This window comes from Vidua chalybeata, chromosome 1 (genome assembly GCF_026979565.1).
Source record: "Vidua chalybeata isolate OUT-0048 chromosome 1, bVidCha1 merged haplotype, whole genome shotgun sequence".
In the NCBI taxonomy this organism is placed as follows: domain Eukaryota; kingdom Metazoa; phylum Chordata; class Aves; order Passeriformes; family Viduidae; genus Vidua; species Vidua chalybeata.
Window position 1 is genome coordinate 110,936,768 of NC_071530.1, and position 27,646 is coordinate 110,964,413.

The window sequence follows — 27,646 nt, forward strand, 5'->3', positions numbered from 1 at the left end:
CTTGGTGAACTATATATAATTTTAAATCAACAGAAGAACAGTAGTCCTGAAAATTAAACCGCTGTATCCTATCACTGCATCCAAATAAAGGCCTTTCCATAGATTATTGAAACCATCTTACAGTTAATGTGGAGAAAAGCAATTTAGCTGTAATGGTAAAGCTTTCCCAGCTCGAAAGCAGCATTTGAGATCATGTTTATCTCGGACTCCATCTGGAAAATACACAAGCCTTCATCTCTCCATTTGTGAGAGAAGCACATTTTGTTTGTGATTTCTGTAGTGGAGGCTTTAATAGTTTGCTTTTGGAGAACGGGAGGGGAAACTTGTAATTCCTGATTTTGCATTTCCTGAAGTTTTCTAGAATTCCTTTAAAGCTTCTATTATTTTTATTCAGTCCAGGACACTCAAATGAGCTTCTCCAAGCTCTGTTCTATAATGAATTTCAGACATCACTGTTTACCATCTTCTTAGTTTTCCTGTCTTATTAACTAGCTCTCCTTCCAAGAATACTGAAGTAGAGCAGAGCAAACTGCTGGCTAGGGCTGCTCCAGCTTTTTTGAAAGGCAAAGGGTAAGTTAAAGAGAGAGTATGTTCTTAACTTGCACTAACACAACTAAACCAAAACATTTTCCTCTATTCCTCCCATTTTTAATGTATTCTATATACATATTTCCTAAGAAAATTGTGATAAGCAATTAACCCAGTGAGCTAAGTAAGGCATGTTTAAATATATGTATGTACACCTGGATGCATAAGGTCTTGATCAGACACTTCCAGGCAAATCCAGCTTGGGAATTCAGTCTGTCAGTCATGTATGTTGCATATCTATATTAATGTTCGTGTGCAATATACAGTATATTAAACCAACTAATGCTGACCTGACAATTTGCTGTATTTTATAATAAATGCTACTGTGCAGCTCCAGAGCTTCAGTCCCTGGCCTGCTCTGGCATCTTGCTGATTTCTGAGGCTGGCTGTGTCATCAAGTGGGATGCTAACCGTCCTAAATCACTAAATACTAAACATGTTCATTACAATAATAACAAAATAATTTCTGCACTTGGCGTGTTGTTTCATTTTGATTTTTTTTCGAAGAAGGCTGAAGTATTCATTCCTAGATTCCCATTTCACAATCTGACTTGCTCCTGCTCTCTCTGTCTCTGTGTCTGTCTGGCTCACACCCTGCCCCTGTTCCAGGTTACAGTACAGCCTCGATGTTGCAGACAGGCTGGCTGATGAACACGTGCTCATCGGGGTCTATGTCAACATGCTACAGAGCAACCCCGCACGGTTAGTGCAGGATTGGCACTTTGGGGGACCCAGCAAAGGGACCTTGCTCAGCCAAATGCTCTCACTGTTTCCTCCTGGCCACGAGCTGGAGCAGCTCTTCACGAGCACTAACCTGAAGTTATGTGTATGAATATGTATGTATGAATGTGTATGAATATGGGGTATGTCCTCCCAGAGCTGGTGGACTGTGGCACTGGCTGCTATTCTCTCTACTGAGGCTTGCAAGGTATTGCCAATAATTGCTTAGGAATTGCAAGGTATTGCCAATAATTGCTTAGTTAAGAATGGCTATGCAAATTGTTTAGGATACTGAGATCTAGGCAGTGCAGGACTTGGTGGTGGTACAGAAATCTTAACACAACAATGATTAAACAAGCCCATGTTTTCAAGGTATTAATTTTTGAGATCATTTATAATTTGTAGCTTCACCTTCTTTGAAAATTAGAAACTGTAATAGTACCTAAATAATTTTTAGTACCTAAATAATAATTTTCTTACCTAGTGAGAGAAATTCGTTTTGATTTTCACATATGTCAGGCATTGCTTTTAAGTCTGCCTGATTTCTGCATTGTTTCAATTTTGTTTACAAATTTTCCCTGCTTTCATTTAGACTCAGGGGTTTTAAATGAGTGTCTTGAATATAATTCATTGTTTCTGCTGGACTGATTATAGAGCTTTGTCTCCTAAACCTATCAGCTGTCCTGGCACTTGAGATGCTGGCATTGCAGCCTGCCACACCAGGGAAGGGAAACACTACCTCACCTCTCCAAGTGCAGCAGAATTCCATAGACTTTTCATCCCTGTACCAGCAAAGTGGTGAGCAGTATATATGGCCCTAGAAAATGTGGCGCTGAGCAAAAAACTGTACAGTGTTTCTCCCAAAACTATGATCAGGAGGTTTCTTTTGCTCATATCAAACCCTTCAGTTTCCTGTGCTGACACTGCAGAATATTTCCTGGCTTAGAAGAAAGTCTCCATTTACTCCAGTATGTAGGAGGCAAGAAGCAACTTCATTTAGGAGAGTGAATGCAATGGTTCTCTGCAGTCTTAAAAAATTCACTTCTGCATGTAGCTCCTGTTGAAAATGGGAGTAATTTGTCATGCCCAGTGGATAAAAAAGTCTGCCTCCATTGTCCTGGATCTGTTTCTGTACTCTGTAGCCCACTGGAATGTGCCAGTGGTGGAGGGTTGAAATGGTAAACTAGGTTTTAGTGAGGAAAATTAAAACCATTTATCCTAAACAAAAACATTTTCAAGGGGAATTTCATTCCTGAAGAAGCACTTTCAGAAATCAGGCTTATTGAGGAATATTGACATGTGGCTGTGAAAGCTGGCTCCTGGGGCCATGTGTGTGACCAGTCACTGCCACCCAGACTGAGGATAGGAATATGCTGCCACTCAGTCTGGTGTGACGGGGAAAAGGAAATGTGGCCCTGACAACCCTGAGTGACTTACTTGATATGATTGTTCAGGAGTAGAGTGAAGAATGGACATGGACATGGTGGTGCTAGGCTGGTTTGCCAGGCATAGCAGTTTGAATGCCCTGTCTAGGATTCATTCAGCTTCAGTGAGGGCTACCAGTTCCTCCTGAAACCTCTTTGTGGGTGCCTCACCTCATCTGTATTGTTTTCATCCTTCAAATTTTATTCTTTATCTTCCAACCTGTTCCCTCAAGGCTTTGAGCCAACCTCACCAAGTCATAGTACCTTTGTTTCCAAATATGCATATACAAATCATATGCCAGGATAGTCAACATTTATTTGGTTTTGAGAAATGAATGGGGGACTGACTGACAACAACCTTAATTGTTTAAACAACTGATGCAAAGCATAGTACATAACATCTGATTACTGATATTAAATCACTGCAGTCACAGCATCCTCAATGAGAAACAATTTCAATTATTTGTATAATTAGATTTTGAGAGAAACATAACCTAGAGGGACAGTAGTCTTAGTCAAGCATCAGACCATACTGCATTGCCATTTTCTGCTTTGTTGGACTGAGACTGCTAGTAGAGAAATAGAATGGTTACATTTTGGTAAAAACAAGAACAAAGTCTTGCCATCCTAGAGCTCCTGTGTGAAGCCAGTTTCTGAAGGAGTAGGTGAGACCTCTGCAGGAAGCTCAGCTGCTGTATCTCAGAGTCTGGGGTGGCATCTTCAGGCAAAGCTGACCTCCTCCTGCCCATGCCCCAGAGTGGCTGGATGCAATTTGCTCAAAACACATTTGTGTCAGGATGATGCTGAGTTTGTTATTTCACCCTGCATTTTAAGGAGATTTGATAACCTGAGTAAAGCATGCTGTTAACCAGAATAAGGTAGCTTCTGATTTAGGGGAGGCTGCAGCTGGCCAGCTCTGCTGTTCAATCTGCCTGCAAAATACTACCTATACCTACCCAGGCATCAGATAATTCAAGTGCTTTTGGCAGCCAAAGCTGAAAAGAGGAATGATTGTAGCTGGACCTTTATCCACAAGAAAAGCCTGCAGAGATACTTTTTGAGCATAATACGTAAAATTATCTGAAGAGCTGTATAGTCATATTTCAAAACAAAACAAGATTCGGGGTTTTTTAGACCCTGAGGCTAATTTATAGCTAATCATCAGTCTAATATAACACAAAATAACTTTGTTTTTGTTTTAAATGCAGCTAGTATTTCTATTTTGGGCTTTGTGGGGTGTTTTTAATTAATTTAATTAATTTTTACTGCTTATCTTTATTTTTCATCTCCAGTTATTTGATACTACAAGTAAAAGTACAAGTTTTCCTTTCTACCACAGGCTAATAAGGTACTTGAGGTTTTTTTAGAAGCCAGTACTCCAGAGCAAATTAGTAAACAAGAGGAAGAATTAATTCATTATTTATAATAACTATACGGGTAGGAAAAATAGCCCTTAGCCAGATGTTTTGAATAGTTTAATTGCAAAGTCTTTTTTAATATTTAAAACCAATATTTGATACTTACTTTAGTTTATCTTTAGTGTCTGATTCTTAAGAAGAACTTGTAACTGCAAATAGTTTCCATTTTTGTAAGATAGAGACTTTGCCTAGCTTTGAATATTAATTCCATATATTTCAGTCTTTTTCTTTTCAGGTACAGAAAAAAAAAAGAAAAATTAAAAGTAAGAGGTTATTTTGGTTTCATAGAGAGCTGTTTTCTGGGGGTTTTATGTTGTACTGCATAGTACTATGTGAATCCTATTTCTATATAAAAGGGCCATGCTGTTTCAGGGCATATTTAAAAATGTTTATTAAGGGAGTGTGCACAACTCTACGTGGGAAGGCTGTTTTACTCTTCCTTTGAAAGAGGAAAAACATTCAGAGACCAGTTGCTACAGAGGAAATGTGTAGACATTTAGCTCCCTTGAACAGAGTTAGTTTTTGTGATTATTCCCACATAGCTGAGTGTTACGATATTTTGGTGGTAAAATCTTGGTGATTCTAAAGTAAATGGCAAATTAACATTAATAGAGGACTCAGATGATTTGTCTTGGTTTAAAGTGTCTTAAAACCAAGCCAGTTTTGAAAGTGTGGCAGTTAAACAGTCCTCAGAATACATTTGGTGTGTTGCTGTTACACTTTTTTTTTTTCAGCCCTAAGGCTTAGAAACTGACCCTTTAATTTGTATGTATTTTCTATAGCAAATTTATTTATTAAGGAAGGGTTTGTAGAATAAGAGCATGTCATGAAGACCACACTGATATTTCTCTTGCAAAAATTTCACAAGAGACTCTTCTAACCAGTGGTGACATAGTTGTAAAACCAGCAGGGAACATCCACATCAGCTATTGCTGGGTGCCTACTGCAGAACAGGCTGGTTTGACACGTCTGAAGCCTGACAAATAGCAAAGATCCTCCAGAGTCACTCATTTGCTCATAGATTATCACGTCTTTCATCCCGTGCCTGCAGTTTTGAGATCCCTTTTTTTAATGGAGCTACCTTAGACTACAGAAGTCCTATTGTTCAGGTGCTAATATTGGATATTCACTCTACAGCTGAATGGTGATAGGTGCCAGACCAATTATTGCTAATTGCTATGATTATAAGGTCTTTAAAGAAATGGTCACTAATGGAGAAGGAGTGATTTTTAGAAAAGAAGGAACAACAGTATGCAAAATGTCCAGTTTCTCTCAAAAGGATGCCTGAATCATTCCCCTGGGGTCCCAAATTCTGCACACAGATTCATAATATTTTTAACCTTTTGTGTACAATTGTCCTACTGTATCACTGTATTTCTGGTTTTCTGTGAAGTTGGTGAAGTAAAACAGAACTGAATTATGGTAAATCTGAGAACTCTGACACATACAATTCTTGGCAGTCAAGGCTATTGCTGCTGTGCAAACTTCTGTGCTTAATGGTCACATAGAATACATAAATTCCAGAAGTCCATTTATCTCAGACATTGAAATTTAATTTTCAAGGCTTTGGGGTTAGTGATTTGCAGCACTCATAGACTAAATTTGACACATTGCTACATCTACATTATGACATCCACCCACACATAAATATCTATCAAAGACATTAAATATAACTAGGACTCAAAAAGCTGCAGTGGCTTTGTTCATTCAGAAAAGCAGTTGACTTAGGTGTTAGCTCACATCTCAGAACTCTGCTGCAGATTGGGTTATGCCAACAAGTGGAACCATCTTCCATTTTTCCAAGATGGATATGGCTGCACATTGCCATAAAAAGGAGAATTGATGCTGAATGCTTGCTGTTTTCACAACCATCTGTTAGGATGCAATGTTTTAGTCATTATGGTAAAATTAAAAATTAATTAAACTGTCATAAAAGTAACCCTTATTACCCAGTTTACATAATTTTATGTGTCTGCAAGAGTTGCTCACCCCTTTCTTTCTCTGGATGACATATCAGTACAGTAAGCATGAGTATGTAAGAAGCAGAACCGTATAAAATTTAGAAAAATGTCTTTAGCTTTAGTCTTTCCCAAAGGTATATCGGTTACTCCACAAGAATCTCAGTAAGCCTAAAATTAAGCTGTATATGTAACAAAATAAACGTAACCAAAACTAGAAAGTCAGTGTTCATCTACCACCAGAAGTCTTACATGCAGTCTGCAGCACAAGTTTTATTTACACAGAACCTCTCTGTGTCTCACTTTTCTGAGCTTTACTGTTTTTCTAAACTTCATGTTTGTGGTCTCACAGGTTATTATGAGAATGAGAAAAAGATGATGTTTGTCTCTTTTCTCTTGCATCACTAAGCTGTAGCAAATCCACATGACACTCAGCTTTCGTTTCACAATCAATGAATATCAACCACTGCTCATCTTTCAAACATAACTTTTAAATCCCAGTGGATTTAATCAGGCCAAACAATACATTTGCACTGTAGTTCCCTGAAGGACACGGGGATATGAACTCACTGAGAAGTTTTAGAGAAATATTCCTTTTAAATATATCAGTTCTTCAAAAACAGAGCTTTTGGCACAAGTGTGATTTTCCTCTGGAAGGCTTCTCAAGTTCAAGGTACAATTTACGGGGGAAAACTCAGAATAAAATCCCATGCCCAGACTGTTCTGAAGCTCATTTGCCAGCAACCAGTTACATGCCCAGAAGAGCCCGTGGGCAGGGAGATTTGTTCCTGTTTCCCTTCAGCCAAAAACCATTATACAGTGGCCAAAGGATAAGAAAAGCGGCCAGACTTGCCTCTGTCTGGGAAAGTCCACAGGCCGTCCCGTATTCCAGGTGGCAATTCCACATTCCTCTCACCTCTTCTTAGGGACTTCATTTTTTCTCTCTTACATATACTAAAAGTAATGCAATATAGGATTCTAAAGCCCAGGATTATCCAGGATCAACTAAGTCTTTTTCAGATTTCTGGTTTTGTTAGTTTTGATGTTTGTCTGCAAACTTCTTAATGTTTAGAAATAGTGAAGGTTCTCACTATATTACCTTTTTCCTGCTCATCTGACTAAGTAATAGCTTCCTTTTAAAGTAATGACAGTTGGAAGAGCATTTTGCTGAAAGAACTGTTTGCATTTTATATTATTGGGGGAGAAAAAATAATAATGTGCAATATTTTAAAGGAATTCAGCATATTTGCTGTTTAGTTTTTACACTTGTTGATCACAGCCATGTGACACTGTGAAGTCTTGCTCCCAAATAGCAAGAAACCAATAAAAGAGAAAGCCTGATTACGATTTCCTAGATCAGTGGTTCCCAACAGGTCTGTGAGACATTGGTAAATGCCCTGCAAAACTGTCCTAAACACTGCTCTCTGGTGCAAATATGACAAAACTTCTCTAGACTTTTTCAACCAACACTGAGGCTCCTGCTAATCCACTGACCAAAAAGTAGTCTTCCAGGTGATATGACAAAGCTGAGTTGCAAAATAAATGCTGACTGATGGTCCTAAACACCTCCTGACCCTTTTTGGGCAGAGTGGTCTGCAAGTTGGATCCTGTACAACCTCTGCTGTGGGCTGCAGACTGCTGCTGTTTTCTCCCTAAGGGAAGGTGCTGCCCAGCCCCTTAGAGCTGATCTCTCTAGGGAAATTCTCTCCCCTTTGCTCAGTTAACATCAGCTGTTCCTAATTTGGTGACGGTTTGCTCCTTAGTTCTGACATGTGGGGGTGTGAGGTGGTGGCTGGCTGAGGCAGAGGGCGATTTTGCCATGTATAAACCTCTCTTCCCATTTCCCCCTCCCCCTGAGCAGCGTCCTTGACAGTGCAAGTCGCCTGGATGAAGAACACAAGCTGATCGCCAGGTACGCAGCAAGGCTGGCAGCAGAAACTTCTTCATCAGTAAGTGTTTTAATTAAAGGAAGGTACTTTCTTTCTGTCATGTTCCAGGGGCTTGGCAAGATCAGGGAAATTACATCTGACAGTCTAATGATTAATGGATTCTTTTTCCCTATTCTTTTCATCAGAGGCCGTTATGCTTTAATAATAACACTTTTATGCAGTCCATTGAATCCAAAGCATCCACATACTAATGCATATAATCTATATACTAATGCAGTGGTATTTAAATAATTGCATCAAAGGGAGTCTGACATCTTGAACTCAGGAAAGACTATAAAATATTGTCTGGACTAGCTTTGGTTAAAGGTTAATGATTTACTGCATTGGAAAAATGGGGTGGTGAATCCATTTTACTCTCTAGCTCAAATATCACAGCCACTAGGGCCTTAAGTACTAAGGATATTAAAGAATCTTCTTCAGCAGGATGACTGTAATGACCCCCTGCATTAGCCCTGGCTCCCATTTTCATTTCAGAGCAATGATTATTCTACTCTCTGTGTCCAAAGATAGAAAGTGATGACAGGCCAAAACCTTACTAACTGCATTCAGGAGCAAGAGAAAATGAAGCAGGAACCTAATCAAAGTATATAAAATCTTAAAGGGTACATAAAGGGTCAGCCTAGCTACTTTTTTTTCATTCTCAGACCATTTGATAGAGCAAGGTTATGAATGATGGTTAAGTGAAAAGCAAGAGGTCTGGAGTGCCCAGAAACATTTTCACACTGAGATTTTCACACTGTGGGGTCAATTGAAAGGGTGAAATTGGGCACCACACATCATGTAAAGACACTGAGCCACATTCAGACCACATGAAGATGGGTTTGCTGCCCCATGCAGATGCTGTCACAGAGATTTCACACTACCTGCAGCTGCCTGGGAAGAGAAGGGTGCTCCTGTTGTGCCAGTCCAGCCCAAATCAATTCTTTCCAGACATGTGACACAGTGCTTCAAATTTAAGGCAACCTGTAGTTGACAGTATTATTTCTGAAAGACAATAATTCTTTATGGGAACATGATTTCCCAGTAATAATGTCTCTGGTTAAAAATCAGTTGACATCAGTTCCATATAATGTGTCCTTGATGTAGGGGAAAACAGTATAAACAGAGCTGACTTGAAGGAGAATACTGAATTTCTCATTGCCATCCATCTTTGCTCTTTGAGCAAAAGAGACAGAAGGAAAAAGGAAGGTTTCTGTAAAGAGAAATCTTTCCAAGCAAAAGAGTGACACCCAGCAGGGGCAGTGGAAATTTTTAAAGCTTTGCTGATAGTCATTCTGGATTTTAAGGAACCAAATATATTCATAACAGTGGTCATTTGGGATAAAGATCCTGCTTCCTCCTGTATGAGTGATGATATCCACCAGCATGTATCAGTTCTTTCTGCACTGTTCTGCTTCCCTGTGGTTGATGTGTTAATGGGAAAATGTATCCATATCAGAAAAGATAGTATAAGGTTACAGGGGAAACATACTGTCCTTTTCCCACAGATAGTCCTAACCTTTGTTAGGCTATTGAAATGTATCTTCATCCTTTTTGAGGGATGGCGCCTCCTTTGGCGGAGGCGGTGCCTGGCATCACATAAAATAGCACTCTAGAGTTACACTTCACAGGGCTTTTTGTGGTGAGGAACTCTCATATCACAGCAGTAACTCAGCAGAGTATTTTTAAATACTTGATTCTTTCAGGTTGGAGTTAGAAATAAATGGGTATCTTTCATAGTTGTGAAACTTCTAAATGTCCTGCTCTGTATTGTCATTGTTACAATACTGAAATACAGGAGTGTGAACAAGGAAAACAGTGATTGATTATTGCTGATGAACATGCAAAAATGGCATAGTCCAATGAAGCTGTAGTGAGCACTGCCTACTTTGGTGAGAGACAAATTCTCGTATCATTTTACTGGTGGAAAAAAAGATTTTGTTGTACCTGAAGGACTGGGGAAAGAGGTGTCCTGAAGCATCATGAGAGCATATAGGAAAACTTGGCCAAATGGGCCACACATCTGGACTGAAAACTGAGCACTGCTTTCAAACTGAAAGTAAAACCATGCTTTCAAGAGAGCGAAGCATCACTGCACTGGAAACACATCCTGTTCTTCCTGGAGGCAGATACTGGTTTTTGCTTCAGTGTGCTCCTCTTGTCTGTAGCATCAATATCAAGAGCCACACTACAGCAACTGCCTGCAGCAGTGTCACTGCCTTCTGTAATTGGTTCAGAGGAAGCTGCGTGAAAAAGCAATGAATGACAGGATGTTAAACACTGAGACTTATTTACTCTAGCACTTATTCTGCTTTTACTAGCAATGGTTCCATACTGGTATGAGCACAACATGAATGTGCTTTTTTTAGTGTAGGCAAGCTTGGTACTGCACTTTCTGTAAACAGATTTCACAGAACAGATCTGTGTTGAACTCACGGTGCATGCTGGCTAGTCCTCTTTCAATGCAGCCTTCTCTGTTTTACAGCAGCAGCCGAGTCAGCAGAGGGGGGCATCAGATATCTCCTTCACCATTGATGCAAACAAGCAACAAAGGCAGCTGATTGCAGAGCTCGAAAATAAAAACCGGTAAGGATCCACTAAGTACCTGGTTTTGTTCAGTCCCATATGTTACATATATGTTTGTTTCTTAGCATTTTTTTACCACCTGTACCTGTACAGCGTGCTTATACCGGCACATGCGTTTCCCCCTACAAAAAAAAAAAAAAAAAACAGAGCACAAAAAGGTCCATACAATAGGATAAAGGCTCTGAGATCCATAGCCACCCCATGTTTTCAGAAGTGTAATGTCCAATGACATGATATAATCATGGGTACTTTACTGTTTGCAGCTGCTGTTTGTTAAGAGTTAGAAAAAAAGTCTGTCCTGTTTCAAAACCGGATTAACTTTCAGTTGGATTCTCAGTAGCACTATAACATGAAATGATAAAAGGATCAGTCACGCTTGTAATGTTATGCTCCCCTGCTTTTATTCAGGAAAAAGATGATTAAAGCTATTCAGAGCACAGTCTGCCTGGGAGAGGTTTGCAGGAAGATTAGCAGCAAGTTAGGCTGCTGATCAAATGGGACAGGAGGTGCAGATGTGACCGAGACTGAGAGAGAGTGTCCAGGAGAAATAGGCCAGCCGGCTCAAAAAAGGAGTGATGCGTGTTTGTTAACAGCAGAGAACCTGGCCCTGGGTACCAGACTGCCTGATGCCATGAAATGCATGGCAGCAGAGCTCCGCTTTTAGTGCCGGACCATAAAACAGAGGCTAGCCCAGACCAGATGGTTTCCTATTCCAAACTCTTCACTGCCTTCTGTCACCGTGTAATGAGCACCACCAGCTCCAATCTTGATTTGCCTTTCATAGTTCGAGGCTGCCTCCTGACCGTCTGCTTCCAGCACATTGTGAAGAAGAGACAAAATCCACAAAGGTTTCAACCTTCTGCTGTGAAGCTTTGTATTAACCTTTTGACAGCACTCCAGGGCTCACAAGCCAGTCGTAAGAAGTCTTGTTAAAGTGCTGTTCTGTGAATTGTCAACTGCTCTCACATCTCTGCTTCCATTAAAAGTATTTTTAAGGACTAAATATTTTCTCTGATATTCCGCAATGTCCAGAAAGGTTACTTCCATTTTTTTAAAGTTCATGAGGTGCTGGAAATGTTCATGGTGAAGAATTAAAAGGGAGCAGTTCATTCAAGCATAGAGCTATTTTATGTCTACCCATGTTTTTGGGGGCGGGATTTGAAGAATGGTTTCCCTTTATGGCAAATCCTAAGAGTTTATTCAGAAAATATTCAGAGCCCTCTCCCATTGCTGAGAGCTTCTTCGGTTGGCTGCAAACAAGTCATTTTATGTACATCTTCATTGATTAAAAGCTAAATACAGTCATACTTTTTCACCTCTTGCAATGTCCAGGGAGCTGGTTTTGTGGAAAATTACTGACTTATGGTCTTCTGCTTGTTCTCCTCCCTTAGAGAAATCCTACAGGAGATCCAGAGGCTGCGACTTGAGCATGAGCAAGCATCTCAGCCCACACCAGAGAAGGCCCAACAAAATCCCACTCTCCTTGCAGAGCTCCGGCTCCTGAGGTAAGTTCACAGCAGTAAAACCTCTGGCGTTGACAGGGGCCAACCAGTCATTCTCAGTAAGAGAGGAAATAAGCCTGAGATAAGATAGATAAGCCTGGCTTATGGTTTTGGAGGCTTTCTAAAGTAAGTCAGCCAGTGAGTATTTTTTATCCATTTTTGGTGCAGCCAGTTGTCCTAGAAGTAATTAAGTTTATGCTTTAAACTGCGTGTGTGAGAAATCCCACATATTACTCCTCTACATTAAATTAAGCATATGCATTAGTATTTGCAGAGTTAGGCCCTTAGGTCATTTGGTCCCCACAGCCTGGTCCAAATGCCATTAATTATATGGAAAAAAATGTTCAGAACAAATGCCTTTAGAAAGATTTCTAGTTTATGCTAAAGAAAATACAGAACTACATGAAAATGCAGGCAGAATTAGATGTTAATCTTTGGAAATTTCTCCCATGTGTTGAACTCTAAGGAGAGGTCATTTCTCTTCGTGGTGCAAAACCAGGCTGCAGAATGATCCTCCTTGTCATGTGGTGGGGTGAAGAGTAATGTCATCTGCAGCTGCTGAAGATTTAGAGGATCCTTCCTCCAGTTATCCCACCAAGCTAAAAACGTTAATATGGATGTGACTGCATGTTAGTTACGATACTCTACATGGATTTACTAATTTCCATGTATATCACACTGAAGAAGTACAATTGTCATTGGCCCAGATCCATAGGCTCCCTGGAAGTCCCGAAGTTCACGTTGTGAGAGTCAGACAGAGAATCCAATAATGCTCTGTATGAATAGAAAAGAGAATGTAAGCTCTTTCTTTCCAGTGAAACAATGCTAGATTGCTCTGCCCTTTGACTAAAGAACATGTCTTGCCACTTAGCTGCTCCTCACACAACTAACATTTTAGTGGTCTGATGCATATCCAAAGGAAATTACTATAAGAAACTGTGCTAATTTTTTTCTTTACAAATACCTGATAGTTTTATTATGGAGTTTTCCACACAAAAATATTTTTTATGATTCACAAATCATTACTTTAGCTTTCCAATCTAAATACAAATTAGCTTCTTCATTTCTATTAGTGATTTTAATGTGCAATTATTTCTAGAGATCTATAGGCAAGTGACATTGTGTGAGGCATGTAAGACTGACTGTCTTGAAAACATGTACACTGTAAAATATACCAGTAATGTAGCTATTTTCCATCAAACTGAAAGTCCATTTTCATCAGGTTTAGGAAATCAGCTTTCTATGTAGTTGACCAATAAAATTCATTATACTTAAAAAAACAAAAAGGAATGTTTGTGTAGTGTTGTCAGGCTGACTACTTAACTTTTCTCTCTTTTCAATTTTGCTACACATATTAAAGCATTATACCCTTATTTTAATTTCTTGATATGCGATGTCCTTGGGGCAGTGATACTGAATTCCTCACCTATTCCTCACCCTGATTTAATATGCAGTGTGAGAATTATAAAATAACTTTTAATCTCTAGGTCTGAACTGCTTTGCATTCCTTTTGAAACGTTCACCATTTGAAAGGCAAAAGTCTTGACTTTGGATTTACTGGGGCATTTTGACACCACCTCGAATTGCTAGACACTTGAGATGGCACAAGGCTGTTCTTACGTGTAAAACAGCAGGACTCAGGGTAGCAGCCCCGATTTATGGCTGTTACCCTGCTGATTTTTCAGGCTTGAAACACTTAGGGCTGTAGAGCAATTTAGTTCACACAGTATCAAGAAACGCTGGAATCTGTAAATTATGTTGTGGGTACCTGTCCCAGCATCTTTCCCAAGCTGCTGTAGTGTGGCACTCACTGAAGCAAGGTCCTGAACACAGCATTCCTTCACATTTTCAGTACTGTCTTGGAGACAGGTTGGAAAACCCCTTACTTCCAGGAATTTGCTCTGGAGTACAGCAGGAGAAAAACCTCAGAGGAGTAGTCTGTACAGTGCACACTGCTTAGATCCTCTCTCCCTGTGGAATGAATCTAAAACCCAGCGGAGCTCTGTACTGGGACCTGCCACTTTGAATTACACAGACCTTCTTTTTATTAAATCATGCTGCCTTTGTACAGTTCATAGCATTTCCAACCATTACCTGTCTGGAAAAGAAAAGCCAACACAGGCATTTTGTAGCAGGAAATAGATCAATCCTTCAGAAGAGTAAATGCAACCTGACAGTGTTACTATATGATCCTATTATATAAGTGAGGGATAGCACACATGAGCAGTCCTGTAGAAATCAATGTTGACTATATCTGTAGTTTGTCAGTGAAGGCTCAAAATCTGGGTTTCATATTGCCCTAAATACAGGAAATGTGCTTAAGTCTTGTTGGTTCCAGTGCTTTTCCATTTAGGATTAAATTGTCATATTTTGTAGGTAGTACAAGGCTAACAACATACTGTTTGTATGTTATTTGCAATGCAGTAGAGTATAAAATATATGTGTATTTTTCAGTAGTAATGTTAATTTTATCATAACTTCCTGGATGCAACAATTTTATTTTGTTTGTATGTGGAGACCTCCCACAATTTAGTGGTTTAACATGCGCAAGTGCTGTTCCCCCATCCCGTGCAGTGGAGCTGTGCAGAATCAAAGCTGTTCAGATTTATGGGGGCACAGAGAGACTGTCACACTTGGAGTGGCTCAATATTCACACTGTCACACAACCAGCACTGGACTCCGAGCGCAAAGAGCTAATTTCAAGCAGTTATATCTGTACTATGTGATGGTCTTCCTCTTGCTTTCAGGAAAAAAAAAAAAAAAAAACAGAAACAAAAACAAAAGCAGATCACTGTGGGTCTGTGGGTTTTTGTCTGAATTTCTGAACTCTCTTAGCTTCTCTCATATCTCACTGTGTTCAGTGCCCCTGCTGTAATTTCCTGTCCTTCAGGGCATGTCTTTAATTTCTCCTGACAGCTAGTGAGGTTATTGACTCGAGAGTTCCAAAGCTAAAATTGCCAGGCATTTGTACAAGGGAATATAACACAAGCTTGTTTGAACCTCATTTGTTCTTTGAAGAAGGGTCTGTGTCAGTGTCTGTCTTTTCCCTAATCACTGTTCAGTCCTATGAGGATTCCCAGTGAGAAGGAACTCCCTAGCCTTCACATAGCCACATTTCTAAACCCTGTTCTGAATTCATACAGTGAGTTTGCTTTCCTGTGGTCTGTAGGCCTGTGTCCCCATAGTGTCCCCACAGGGCTGGCAAAATGATGCAGCTGAAAGCTGCTGCTGCTGTGAGGGGTAAGCTCTGATCAGGTCTCCTTGTTTCTCAGACAGCGGAAGGATGAGCTGGAGCAGAGGATGTCTGCTCTCCAGGAAAGCCGAAGGGAGCTGATGGTTCAGTTAGAAGGCCTCATGAAGCTGCTGAAGGTAAGGAGCTCCACCTGGTACTACCAAGCAAGAGAGGAGAGGGAGGATATGTAACCACAGAGTTCTGCAGAACCTGACTGTTTCTACCCACACAATTTGGCTGTGTTTCCCTCCCTTTCTATGTTTTGCCTTGGTCTTTTAATTCAGGGGTTTCAGATTATTCTCAGATGATGTCATTCCTGTAGCAGCACCACATTGTCATTGTCACCTGCTGCTAGGAGGAGTAAGAAAAAGTAAAGAAACCAACACGCAAAGCAAGTTAACTATTAGCTGTAAGGAAAAAAGCTCAGCACTGTACACTATTATTCACTGCAGCTGACAGGATAAAATCACTATGCCTTTAACTTCTACTTTAACTTTGCTCTTAAGTTAAAGTTTCCATTTAGTCAGTTGCTGGTTCTGTCAGAGGAGTCATTTGACAACCACATCTACCTCTCTCTGCTCAGAGATGCTTTCCCTACAGCACTTGTTTCATTTTCCTGGATACAGAAGCAGGCCCTTGTTCAACAAGTGAAACATGTCTCAACAGAGGAGCTCAGTTAAGAACCAAGATATCAAAAAGCATGTGCATTTTTAAAGACAGACTATGGTGAGATGGAAGATGTGTTTTTATTTGCAGCCTTTTTTACCTGATGTGCTTTAGGACAGATGATGCCACAAATTCACATTGGAAGAAATTGCCCTGAGTAGCACAGGAGTCTCTTTAGTTGTTTCCTATGGCAGGTCAAATGAGTTCATGGAAATTCAGTGCAACTTGGGTCAAATGTGGCTCATATAAGAGCAGAAGGAATTCCACTGAAATCCATATAGCAATATGCCTTCATTTAGATGCAGCACGCATCTATTTAAATCCATTTGCATCAAAGGATGAGTTTGTCACCTTATGTCACTTGCCCCTCCTTAGACACAGGCTTTGCGGCCACAATGCACGAATTGGTGGCATCTCAGTGGCAGAGCCTACTGAAGAGCCAGCAGATTTTTGGGAGCTGGAACCAGGCAGGATACTTTTTGTTCTACCCATGAAATGCTGCAGTGCCACAACCAGCAGTGAAGGCTGCCTGCTGTTAGTCACTGCCTGGACAAAGAAAATTTGGGGTAGGAAATGACAGCAGCTTTCTGCACACTTTGCACTGTTCTGGTGTTTCAAAGTGTGCAGAGGTGGGACCTTAACCTAGTCTCATATCTTCAACTATCTTGATTGCACCTTTAACCCTGTGCTCCAAATTTGGTTTGTTTTTTTTTTTGTTTTTTTTTTTGTTCTTCACTTACATCCTGGCTCATCTTATGTGCTGATCCTCTTTTTCTTTAGGAAGAAGAATTGAAACAGGTAGCAAGTTACCTTCTCTTTGGATGCCCTACTAACTCCTAAATGTGATTGTGTTCCTGTGATTTGTGTTACTTCCTTTGCTTGAGAAGTGTGTGTGTGTGTTCTTTTGACCAAAATTAATATTTTGCAGTTCTTTCCCACATTAGTGTCTTGGAGCAATTTTCACAATGAAACAGTGCTCTGGAAAGTGAGTCATGGCTCAAGGAATCTTTTCCTCACTCCTCTAAATTAAAACATGTAAGGTATAAAAACCACACCTCAGATGTAGTGAAACCCATTTAGAATATGAATTCAATAGATAACATTTTGGAAATGTAATGAGAAATCTTGTACTTTCAAGAAAAACATAACTGAGCTTAAATTAGACAAGGGCAATAAGTTTGAAAGCTCATTTTATCCAGAAAGTCAGGGCATAGTGTGCACATCTTTAAAAGTCAGTATTGATGCTAACAGTCCCATGAGTCTTCAGGGAAATAAATGTTTTCTGCAACCTAGATCAAAAAGAGGAAGTATTTACATTAAAAATAGTAAATTTTAGAAGATTAATTGTTTCAGAGCTTTTCAGTATTGTAATGGATCTTGGAAATATATTAGGCTTAAAAAGAAAAGGTACTTTTCAGAGAGCAGTCTGATTTCTGAGTTCAATAAAAATGTTTCATTTTAACAAAACTCACTTCCTCCTGCTTTCATCAGCAGAAGTGCAGTCACAAGTCTGATGTGTTTTGTCTGTGATACAGCATGCAGAGTTTGTAGGTAATGCCCACCTTCGTAAAACCAACATTTGGCTAATTTTTGTAGAGTTGCACTCAAAAAAATAAATCTGCCTAAATACCACCTCCGTGTAAGGTCTGTCTTTTTTGATTCTGAAGATCTGTTCGCAAAAGAGAAGCTTCCAGTGTGACAGGAGTTACCTTATCATATAAAGTGTTCACTGGACAGTGTAAGTGAAAGCACATTTTCAGGCTGCTATGAGGTATTTTTATGACATTTTTTTTCCCAAGAGTAATAGCCTCACTGAATACCAGGTGATGATGCTAAAGAATTACTCTCACCATTTCCATTTAATGATCCCCATTATGCTATGCTATTTCATGATCTGTTGAGAGAAACAGGATTAAATTAATTTCTGGAGGAATTCAATTGGAATGAGCAGCCTGGCAATTCATCTAAAGCTTATGAATTATCTATTTCTCCATTGCCCTTCCTTGAGAAAGGATAATGAGTTCTTCACATCCCTGTCATTTGGTGAGGCTCTGTGATTTCTCCATATGTCATCCCAGTTCAGTCCCAGCAGAGGGAGCAATGGGCTAAAACTCCTGTAAAGCCAGTTTTCATTTCAAGCATTTTATGCTAGGCATGCATGACACTTGATAGTGGGGAAATTTTCCTGCCTAGCAAGAGTTAACTTAAGAGCTGTAGCAGTTTGATTAGGGATGGTGAATTAAATAAAATACCTGGAAATTTTCCTGGGAGGCATGAGAACACTGATAGCTGCAATCAAGTACAACACAAAAAGCTGAAGCCATCCAAATATCCACGGTAGCTGTGGTAGCTCCCCTTTCAGCATGCTTTAGTCCTTAGTTCGTAGAGCTGTCAAGGTTTGGGAGCAATTCAGTGCTTGTCTTCTTTGCTGTCCTTACCAAGAGGTTAAGACGGGCTGTCATAGCAGATTTCAGACCATTAGGTCCAGCCTTTGAAAACCACAATTCTGCTGATAATCACTCAGCAGGAATCCAATCCTAATACCTTTTCATTCCCACAAACCTGGGCTGAGGTGGATCTAAATGAGTAAAATATATTGAGTTTTCGCCTCTCTGAAATCAGGCATTCCCTAATATCCTCCTATTTTAACTTGCTGTTCATCAGTTCCATCTCATACTGCCCAAATAGTATAAAAAGTGAGGAGTTTTTTCCTGGACAAGGAACTCTGAATGCTTCATCTTCCTGTGCTTCCCAAACATTTCGTGTTTATCATAAGCACAAGATCTCAGTCGTAGCTGCAGAGCAGACAGAGGGTAAGCATTGGGTGTGCAGCAGTTTCCACATCTCCTAAGGGAAAATTCCAGCCCAGAAGTACTGGTGGGCATCTGTTATTTTTAGTAAATAAAATGCCTATTCTGAAGTTCATTCCTGAATATGACTTGATGGCAGGAAGCAAATTTTGTCCATTTTTTCCCTCATCTTTCTCTGAAAGTTCCAACTGTGTTGATGTTCCTAGAACAGAGATCAAAGGCAAAAGGGAGCTAAGGAAAAAGGCAAGGGAAAAAGGGCTCTTGTCTTTCAGAGAGCTAAGAACCAAAAATTCTTTTGCAAATGTGCTTCAGTGAGGATGAAATGTGCTCTGTCAGGGCATGAAAGAAGAAAGCTGTAGATCCTGGGTGCCCTGCCTGATGTGCAGGGGTTATGACTAATAAGGACCTTGAAGTGTCTCTAAGTTGCTCTGGGCCTTTCCTCTGGAGGACTAAATATCTCCATTTCTTCTGGAGCTAGTATAGACGATTCTAGAAACAGGAGAGCATCTGGCCTTTATATATGCAATTTGCCTTTTACATCCATCATGTAAATGTTCCAAAACCAATAATTAAAGAAATTATAACTATTGAATCCTCCATTCTTCCATCAGTAATGTGCTTATTTCTCATAAAACTAATTTACCCTTGATGACTTTCAGGTGATAATGTTTCTTAGAAAGGGATGATAGGATAAAAGAACAAATAGCTTAGTATTCTGATACATTATTTATGGTCCAGGTCAGGAATTTATAAAAGTCTCAAGAGTAATGCTGCACTCAACCTGCAATGGCCCGTGCTTGTCTTTCTTAGAACACATTTGCCAAACATAATCAGAGCTGCAGTAGCTACCAATACCAGAGTCAAAATAAATGCCATGGGAAGAATTAAGAAATCCTCCCGTATTTTTAAAATAAAGCCAAGATAAGGGAAACACCACCTCTCTGGTCACATTTGACTGAAAACAACCAGGAGCTCGTGTTGCAGTTCCCCTTTAAAAGCACTCAAGCCACCTCCATCCTTAGCATCTGCTGAACACTGGGTTTCAAAAGCCATGTGCAGTTTGGTGTGGGCTCCAGCATTAGTTTTCTCTTACATGGATACACATTGCCAGGACTTTGAAACAGAGGGTGAGAAGAGCGCTGTGTCTCTTGGTATCATTCACCTAGGTGCATTAGTAAAAAATGCAGTTTTGTAAAGTCTGCTTGAATTTCAGCTGAGTGATCCTAACTGTGAGGTGCTAACAGCATGACATTTATATGACTGGTGTTAAAACATTTTCACTTCCAGCAGCTGAACCCATAGCAGGAATTTATATTGCCCTATCCCCACAGTGTTTTGGGAGTGTCCAAGTATGTGGAGCAGATAATTTAATAGTGGCTTAAATAGTTCTCTAGCTCCAAATAAAAAGCAGAAATGTGTATTATTTATTGCAAGTGTCAGACTTTATGTGACTGAGAGGTTGCATGTACCATGAACTTGTCCTGCAGGGAGGTGGAGGGCAGGACTCTGCTGAAAGGGGCTGCTCTTTCAGCCTGCTGAAAGCCAGGCTGGTGCCAGCAGCTTTCCCCTTCTCACAGCCAGAATGGGTTACAGTTTAGCAGGCATGCATGTGAACTGTGGGAGTGAAAGGGGAGAGGGCAGAGAGGTCTGTAGTGTGGTCTTTATTAACTTGGATTTTTTTAAAATTTAGCTGCCTGACATTTTCCCATGCTTGAAGGAAGTCAGATCTTGACTCATATTTTCCTACTTACTGTTTCTCTACACAGAAGCCTTGCTGTCAACTAACAACTGACTTTGGTTTATTTCTTCTAGCAAAATTAACATTACCCAACTGATCTACAAACAGCACGATTCCTTTAAGCTGAGGGATGGGTGACCAGGAGAGCAGGCAGGCTCTTGCAAAGCCCGTGTTTAACCCCTTGATTGTTTTGCAGACGCAGGGGGCAGGCTCCCCACGTTCCTCGCCCAGCCACACCATCAGCCGGCCGATTCCCATGCCCATCAGGTCTGCCTCTGCCTGCTCCACCCCGACCCACGCACCTCAGGACTCTCTGACCGGGGTGGGAGGAGATGTGCAGGAAGCCTTTGCACAAAGTAAGTCCCATTAACAGCTTCTTTGAGGCACTTGGAGACTGAAGAATCATTATTTCTTTTGATTACTGACTTAATGTACTTGACCTTCTGAGTTGCATGCAATAAAACAAAACAAAAAATATCTGTGACAGCTGCATTTTGCCATTGAAAATCAACTTTGTCAGCCATCAAAGCAAGTTGTCAAAGCAAGCAGGTAAGCAGAAACTGGACAATGATGCCAGTTAATGGAGCTTGGGGTAAGAAGGAATTTTGATGCAAGAGGATGAGAACAGTTATCACTGCTCTGTTAACCAGAAAAATTGCTATTGACCTCAGCAGGCATTGTCAGTGTGTTTTAAATAAAGACTTTGCTAGAAGTCAATGATACAATAATAGAATTAGTTCAGGTGGAAAGGGCTTTTGTCACTGTGTCTTTCTGCCCCAAGAAAGAGGGCTTCAAAGTGAGATCAAATTAGGACCTTTACCGGCTGAGTTCTGGATGGCTTCTGTCACTCATTTTCTCTGTTGCAGAATTTCACCATCCTTATTGTGTAAATCCTTTGTCCTTCTGTCTGATTGGAACATCCCTTGATGCAGCTTGTGACTGTTGTCCCTTGTCTTTTTGCTTTGGGCCTGAGAAGGGTCCAGTTAGACTAGACAGGAATCAAGTCTGAAAGTCTAGGTGAACCCTTTCCTTGCATTTCCAGAAAACTGTCATCACCTTCCCACTCTTTTTTCAAGTAAGAATAAATTTTAAAGTGTTTTGAATTTCTGAAGCCAGAAATTAAATTATTATGTTGAATAACACAGAAAGCACGTAGTCTCTGTCATCTAAATAAAGAAACAGTCCTTATTTTTTTAATCTTCTCTCTCTAAAATATTTGCATAATTGCAGTTCTATGGTCTGAATAAGTTTTGCCCCTCTTTCCCCAGCACAAATTAAAAATAAGTTTAAATGTAAGCTCAGAAGTTCCTGTACTACAGTGGAAGCGTGCTTCTTCCCAGGAGCCTAGTTCAGCCCTCTCAAGCACCCTTCTCCTTGATTTTCCTGTAAATTGTGTCTTTGTGTGTATTTTTGGACAAGGTTGAATCTGTAATGCAATCAGGAACTTTCTCCTAAAGCAGTGGTCAATTCAAGTATTGAACACAGGCATAATTCCTGGTCCCAACATAACGAGTTGCTGCTAATCTCATTTTCTGTGGCGAAAGAAAAACAGGCAATATGTTTTCCTTTTTTTCTGCTATGAGAAAGATCAAGACAGGCAAAAATATGGAGCCCTAGCTCCTATGTTGTAATGAGACAGCTTCTTCTAGAGTTAAGAGTAAGATAAATAATATAGTGGCCACAATAAAATATCCTTAAACAATGCTAAGTCTGCCTCAGGCAAATGCATTTTAAGTGTAAAAATGTGTTCTGTTCAAGATCAAAAGCAATATAAGAAGTTAAGTGATCACATTTTAAAAGTGCTGCATTTGATAAATACCTAGGTTTGTGTCATTATTTACTGTAAGCTCTAGATGGGAAGGTCAAACCCAGAGAACTTGAAGCCAGCATTCTGTCACATCTTGACATATGACTTTGTGAGGGGGTTGGGCTGAGATTTTATGTCTCCATTCTCTGCTGCACCAACAGAGATCTGCCTATATACACATAATGCAGACAAGCCATGGTTAAAGGACGTTTTCTCTTCATTGTTTCCATTTCTCTTTCCCAGCATTTGCAATAGTTCAGAGGCACAAATTTGGGAAGACTTTAGAGAGGGAGTGGTTGTCTGTGTGTAAGAGTTTAACTACTATCATTTACATTCCAGTAACTATTTGCTAATGGATACATTAAAAAAAAACCTCCTTAGGATTTGAGAAACCTTTTCAAATATATTGGTTTGCATTCAGCGAGTTTTAAAAAATCTACAGTAGCCTATTCCTGTTGCATTTGGAAGACTAGTGATTCTGTGGAATATATTGATTATTCAGCTATTCAACAATAGTGTCTGTGTTCGGGATTTGAGGGATTTAAGCACACATTACCCACAGACCCCTCCTAAGGAAGGAGTATTCCATGCAGCTCACAAGAATCTCTCATGATTTATGGTTAAGGGAATATTGCCAGGTTCAGCAGGGAAACACTTCTAGATGCATTATTAGAAAGAGTTTAAAAGCAGCCTGGGGCTGTTTAGAGAAGCAGTTGTGCTTCCTTTATTAAAAAAAAACAAGGGGGGCTGTGGGGAGAGAGAGAGAGAGACAGTAAATTACAAAATATATAAGAAAATCTTGAGCTACAGGAGAGGCTGAGAGGGAGCAGAGGAGAGAAATCCATATAGTCTTGATGAGGGATGAGGTCAAGTGTGTTTCTTCAACATTTGCCATAATTATCTGGCACATATCTGGCAATAATGGTATCATTAAACTGAGCTGTGGGAACTTAGAGAAAACACTTCATTTCTTCCATCCTCCCCCACAGGCACTGTAAATGAGTTCACGCTGGATTTAATCTTCCAGGCCTGGTCTGCTGGTGTCACCACACAAATGCAAGCTTGATGGCAATGAATAATCTCCACATATCTGGCATTGTGGTTAAATGAAGCATGAGGGTAGGCTTCTGCTTTTGCATACAGCATAAGTAAATGAGGCCATTCTGCAGAGAACTCTTCTGCACGTGCCCCTCGCAAGGACTTTGATACCCTGAATTACCACAATGACAGCTTTCAGCAGGGTCAAAACTGCTTTCAACAGTAAAACATATGTCATGTGAATAATAGTTACACTGTGCTTTGTCCATCTCTTGCTTCAGGTGCAAGACGAAACTTAAGAAATGATTTGCTGGTGGCAGCAGATTCAATCACCAACACCATGTCTTCTTTGGTAAAAGAACTAAATTCTGGTGAGTGAGGCTGACGAGGGGGAATAGTCACCACAGTGACATTTCACATTTGTGGGGAAAAAAGTAGGAGGTAGGAAGATAAATATCTTCAAAGATTTTTATGCTTTTGTTAAAAAAAATCCCTAAGTTACAGCTTCTGGAACTCAGCAGTTCTCAGAGCCGTGGATGTAGAGGTGCAGTTGGATACAGTGAAAAATTGTCTGTGATTCCACATGGAGTGGGATTTCACTCTTAAGAAATTAGATTTAGCACAGATCATACAGGACCTGTTGTAAAATGCAGTCTGTAGTATTACCATTAAAATATCCTACCTAATAACTGAGATAAGCAAAATTTTCAGTGTTTGGTCCAAGAAGAAAACTATAAGCTTTGCCAATATAAGTAGAATTATATGCTTTTAATCACTATGAGGAGATGGCATTCTTGGTTGGAAAGGCAAAGAAATGTTTAAAGAAATAGGCACATGTACTTTTGTGAAAGTTAAATGGGACTTTTTGCTTCACAGAAGTGGGCAGCGAGACAGAGAGCAATGTGGATTCTGAGTTTGGACGGACTCATTTTGATGATCTGGTTCCATCCCCGACGTCTGAGAAGGCTTTCCTGGCACAGATCCACGCCCGGAAGCCAGGGTACATCCACAGCGCTGCTGCCACCGGCTCCATGCGCAGCGACATGTGGGTACCTGCCTGACACCCCTTCCTGATCTCATTCTTCTTCCTCTGAAAACACTGTGCAGCACACAGTATTTCCTCTCCCTCTCAATTATTTGAAGAGGAAAAAAAAAAAGCATAAATACAAGTGCTTCATGGTTACATAGTAGTGGGCTCTGTAAACAATAAAGCCTGAAACTCAGGACTCCCTCAGGAGTGAGCTGTCTCACATCCAGCCTGGAATACTCAGGCAGCATGGAGGCTGTGGGACATCTGTTTTCCCAAACATGCCCTGCAGTCCTATTCCCTGTTTATCCAGACTGAGGGACCTGTTAGGGCTCACTGGAAAAGGAGAAATGTGTAAGTGGAAAAGACAGAATGCTTTTCATTGACCTACTCAATTGATGAACAGATTGATTTTTACAACCTTTCCTTTTAGAGACAACAGGCATCTTTCTAGTTATTTTTAGTTCAGCCTCTTTGTATGAAGTTATTGAGAACTTTTGTTACTCATTTCCTTAGGGGAGTGCCTTCAGCAGAATGTGCCCTTTGGTGTACTTCATGAGAGAGGGAAATAACAGAAGTGTTCTCCACTGCCAGGAAAATACTAACTGGTCTAAAGTATCCCACAGTCCTCACAGATTACAATAAAGGGAAGTTTTATTGGCTCTGAATGTCATTCATCTCAGGAGGCTATTTATTAATAATTATCTTTAGGGTTACAGAAGACGGAGACCCTTATGTCAGAGGAGATGATGAAAATTACGAGAATGACTCTGTGCGCCAGCTGGAGAATGAACTGAAAATGGAGGAGTACCTGAAGCAGAAGCTGCAGGATGAGGCGTACCAGGTGGGAGAAGGACACCAGCTGCCCATGTTTCTCCATAAGTGAGAAAGGATGATGGCCCTCAGGTGCCCAGTGCTATCTGACCAGCCCTGGTGTGATCTCTTCTGGGTTGCCAGAGCAGCCACATTCCAAAAACTCCTGCCACCCTTACACAGACACACATGCATCCAGCTTTTGTGCCTGTCCAAGAAGACTACACTGCCTGAGGCACACAGCAGTGGTCCATACAGGTACCAGGGAAGCAGGTGGGACAGAGCTGCCTCTGAGCTTGTTCTCTGCCCATGCCTACCAAGTCACTTAGAGCTTATTCCCCACTACCATAGGTGCTGGTAGGTGGTGTCAAGATGCCCTACTATTTTCATGTCTTTTTTTTTTCTCCAATAGCAAGAAGCTAAGGGTTTGAAAAGCTAAAGCTAAGCATAAGGGTTTCTCCAATGTGAAATGAAGCTCAGGTGCAGTCTGTGTGTTACTGTCATTGTCAGAATCTGGAGGTACAGAAAAGAGTCTGGAACAAATTGTATCCCAGAGAACCAAGTATTCAACAAGCATCTGGTGCAGAGAAGCCCGGGGATTTGTTATTAAACACCTCCCTGAGGAAGCTCTCAAAGGGCATTTGTTTAAGAGTCTGAGCAAAGCAAATATGCCAGGGGGAGCTGGAATTCTTTAGATGCCCATATTTGCATCATGGTCTCCACTTCTACCTGGTGTTGCAGATTATTGCCATGTTTTCAGTTATTCTGACTTGGAATATCTGAATTTAAAATACATTACTTCTTATAAAGTTAGAAGTAGTGTCAATAGCAGAGAAAGCCTAGTTCAGTTATTTGGGAGCAGAGCTGAAACAAGCAAAAACAACTTTGTTTCCATGTGGTGATCGGCTCAAATTTGGACCTCACCCCTAAAGAACATATTAAATGGGGTACAAAAACCAAATTAGACATGTTCTGAGAGACCAGATGTCTGCAAATGAGGTTCAAAATCACTTCATGGGCAGCAATTCTTTATACTGCTGATTCCTAGGAGCTAATAAAATCTAGCTTTCTTTTCTGGTAATATTCCTCTACTGTTTAGTGCTGGTCACTTTGGGGACAATCTGTGTCTGACAGGCTTGTGTTGTAATGAAGATTAGCTGCTCTTTTGGTCTTCTTTTCTGTAAAGCTGCTAGGATATGTTAGTCTTGTAAAAGTTCATTGAGTCTTGTCAAAATTTGAGGTAACTTTGAGGTTGATATGAACATCTTGTTGTTGTTGATGATGTAGACCTGCTACATGCCTATGGTAGATTGACAAAAGTAATTTCATTGCAGAGGTCTTTAAGGACATGATAAAAGGAGCAAGATTGTTATAGATTATTTACTAAGGCAACAGCAGGTGACATAGGGGGACTTGTCAGAACTTTTTATCCAAGATAAGACTTGTCAAAAATCACAACCTTTAAACTTCTGAACAGGATGAACAGCTGGTCATGTAATGAAACGTAGTTGTCAGTTTAGAGAAGGGGGTGCCTAAATAGTCACAGCTGTTAGGCATCAAATAATAAATGTTATTCTTGCTGGTAAAAATTCCATGTTCTTCAGAAAGAACAACAAACCAGTTTGACTGTATTTTGATTACAGTATGGAAGAGCAATATATGGCAACAGTGTTACCTGAGTTTCACAAGTTACAACTGGATTATGTACACGCATAAAATGCAGTATGTATGTGCACTGCAAATAAGGGCAGGAGAAGTTACGCATGTCACTTGATGGTGCTGGGTGTTACTCTTGCTTCAGTCAAAATAGTTTTTCTGCTGTTTTCCACCAACATTCCCGGGAGAAAGGAAGGAAATATTCTCCCTATTAACATCAGAATAAAACTCCTGAATTTAGGTGAGCCAAGACTACACATGAGTGAAGTTTATTCCCCATTGGTTTATATTATTTGTTTCCACCAGGGGACAAAAACAGACAAAAAACCCAACACACACACACACACCCTCCCATGGCCAAAAAAAGGAAAAGCTTTTTTTGTCAAAAATATATTCACTGAGGGAACAGAAAGTCCTCTTTCTAGACAAGTTGTGCTTAACAGCATTTTTTCAGAAGTTTCATGATGTATTTTACTGTCTGTGAGATTGTCAGCTCCTATCAGGCAGTGATTTGACAGTAGTGACTTGTAAGTAGAATCTATTTTTAGTTGATACCACAGCCCCAAAGCATGTAATGGCAATGCATGAGAAGTCCTTCCCAGTACGGGTGATGCCATTTAAATTAGGGAATGGGTTTAAAGGAAGCAAGAAAAGATACTAAGTTAATAGGGACTACTAAGATGATTAGGCGCTGGTTGGAGAATGTCATATATTGACCCTGAGACATGTGCTTTG

General features: G+C 40.3%; 1 protein-coding gene across 21 annotated transcripts in view; it reads left to right on the top strand.

The window, feature by feature from the left end:
* Nucleotides 1-27,646, top strand: part of DTNA (dystrobrevin alpha) — a 227,532-nt gene that overhangs the window by 189,035 nt on the left and 10,851 nt on the right. For 13 of the 21 annotated variants that reach the window (XR_008429855.1, XR_008429856.1, XM_053937820.1 and 10 more), the window contains 10 exons: nt 493-570; nt 1,198-1,290; nt 7,970-8,057; nt 10,522-10,622; nt 12,014-12,127; nt 15,397-15,493; nt 20,767-20,926; nt 23,697-23,786; nt 24,292-24,460; nt 25,154-25,286. Coding sequence is in view for 19 of the 21 variants with exons in the window: in XM_053937820.1 (XP_053793795.1) it covers nt 493-570; nt 1,198-1,290; nt 7,970-8,057; nt 10,522-10,622; nt 12,014-12,127; nt 15,397-15,493; nt 20,767-20,926; nt 23,697-23,786; nt 24,292-24,460; nt 25,154-25,286 (1,123 nt within the window). In the remaining 2 variants the exon portion in view is untranslated. Of the gene's footprint in view, nt 1-492; nt 571-1,197; nt 1,291-7,969; nt 8,058-10,521; nt 10,623-12,013; nt 12,128-15,396; nt 15,494-16,802; nt 17,036-20,766; nt 20,927-23,696; nt 23,787-24,291; nt 24,461-24,958; nt 25,088-25,153; nt 25,287-27,646 lie in introns of those variants that run through there. The other 8 variants (XM_053937883.1, XM_053937905.1, XM_053937875.1 and 5 more) reach the window with 5 other exon arrangements.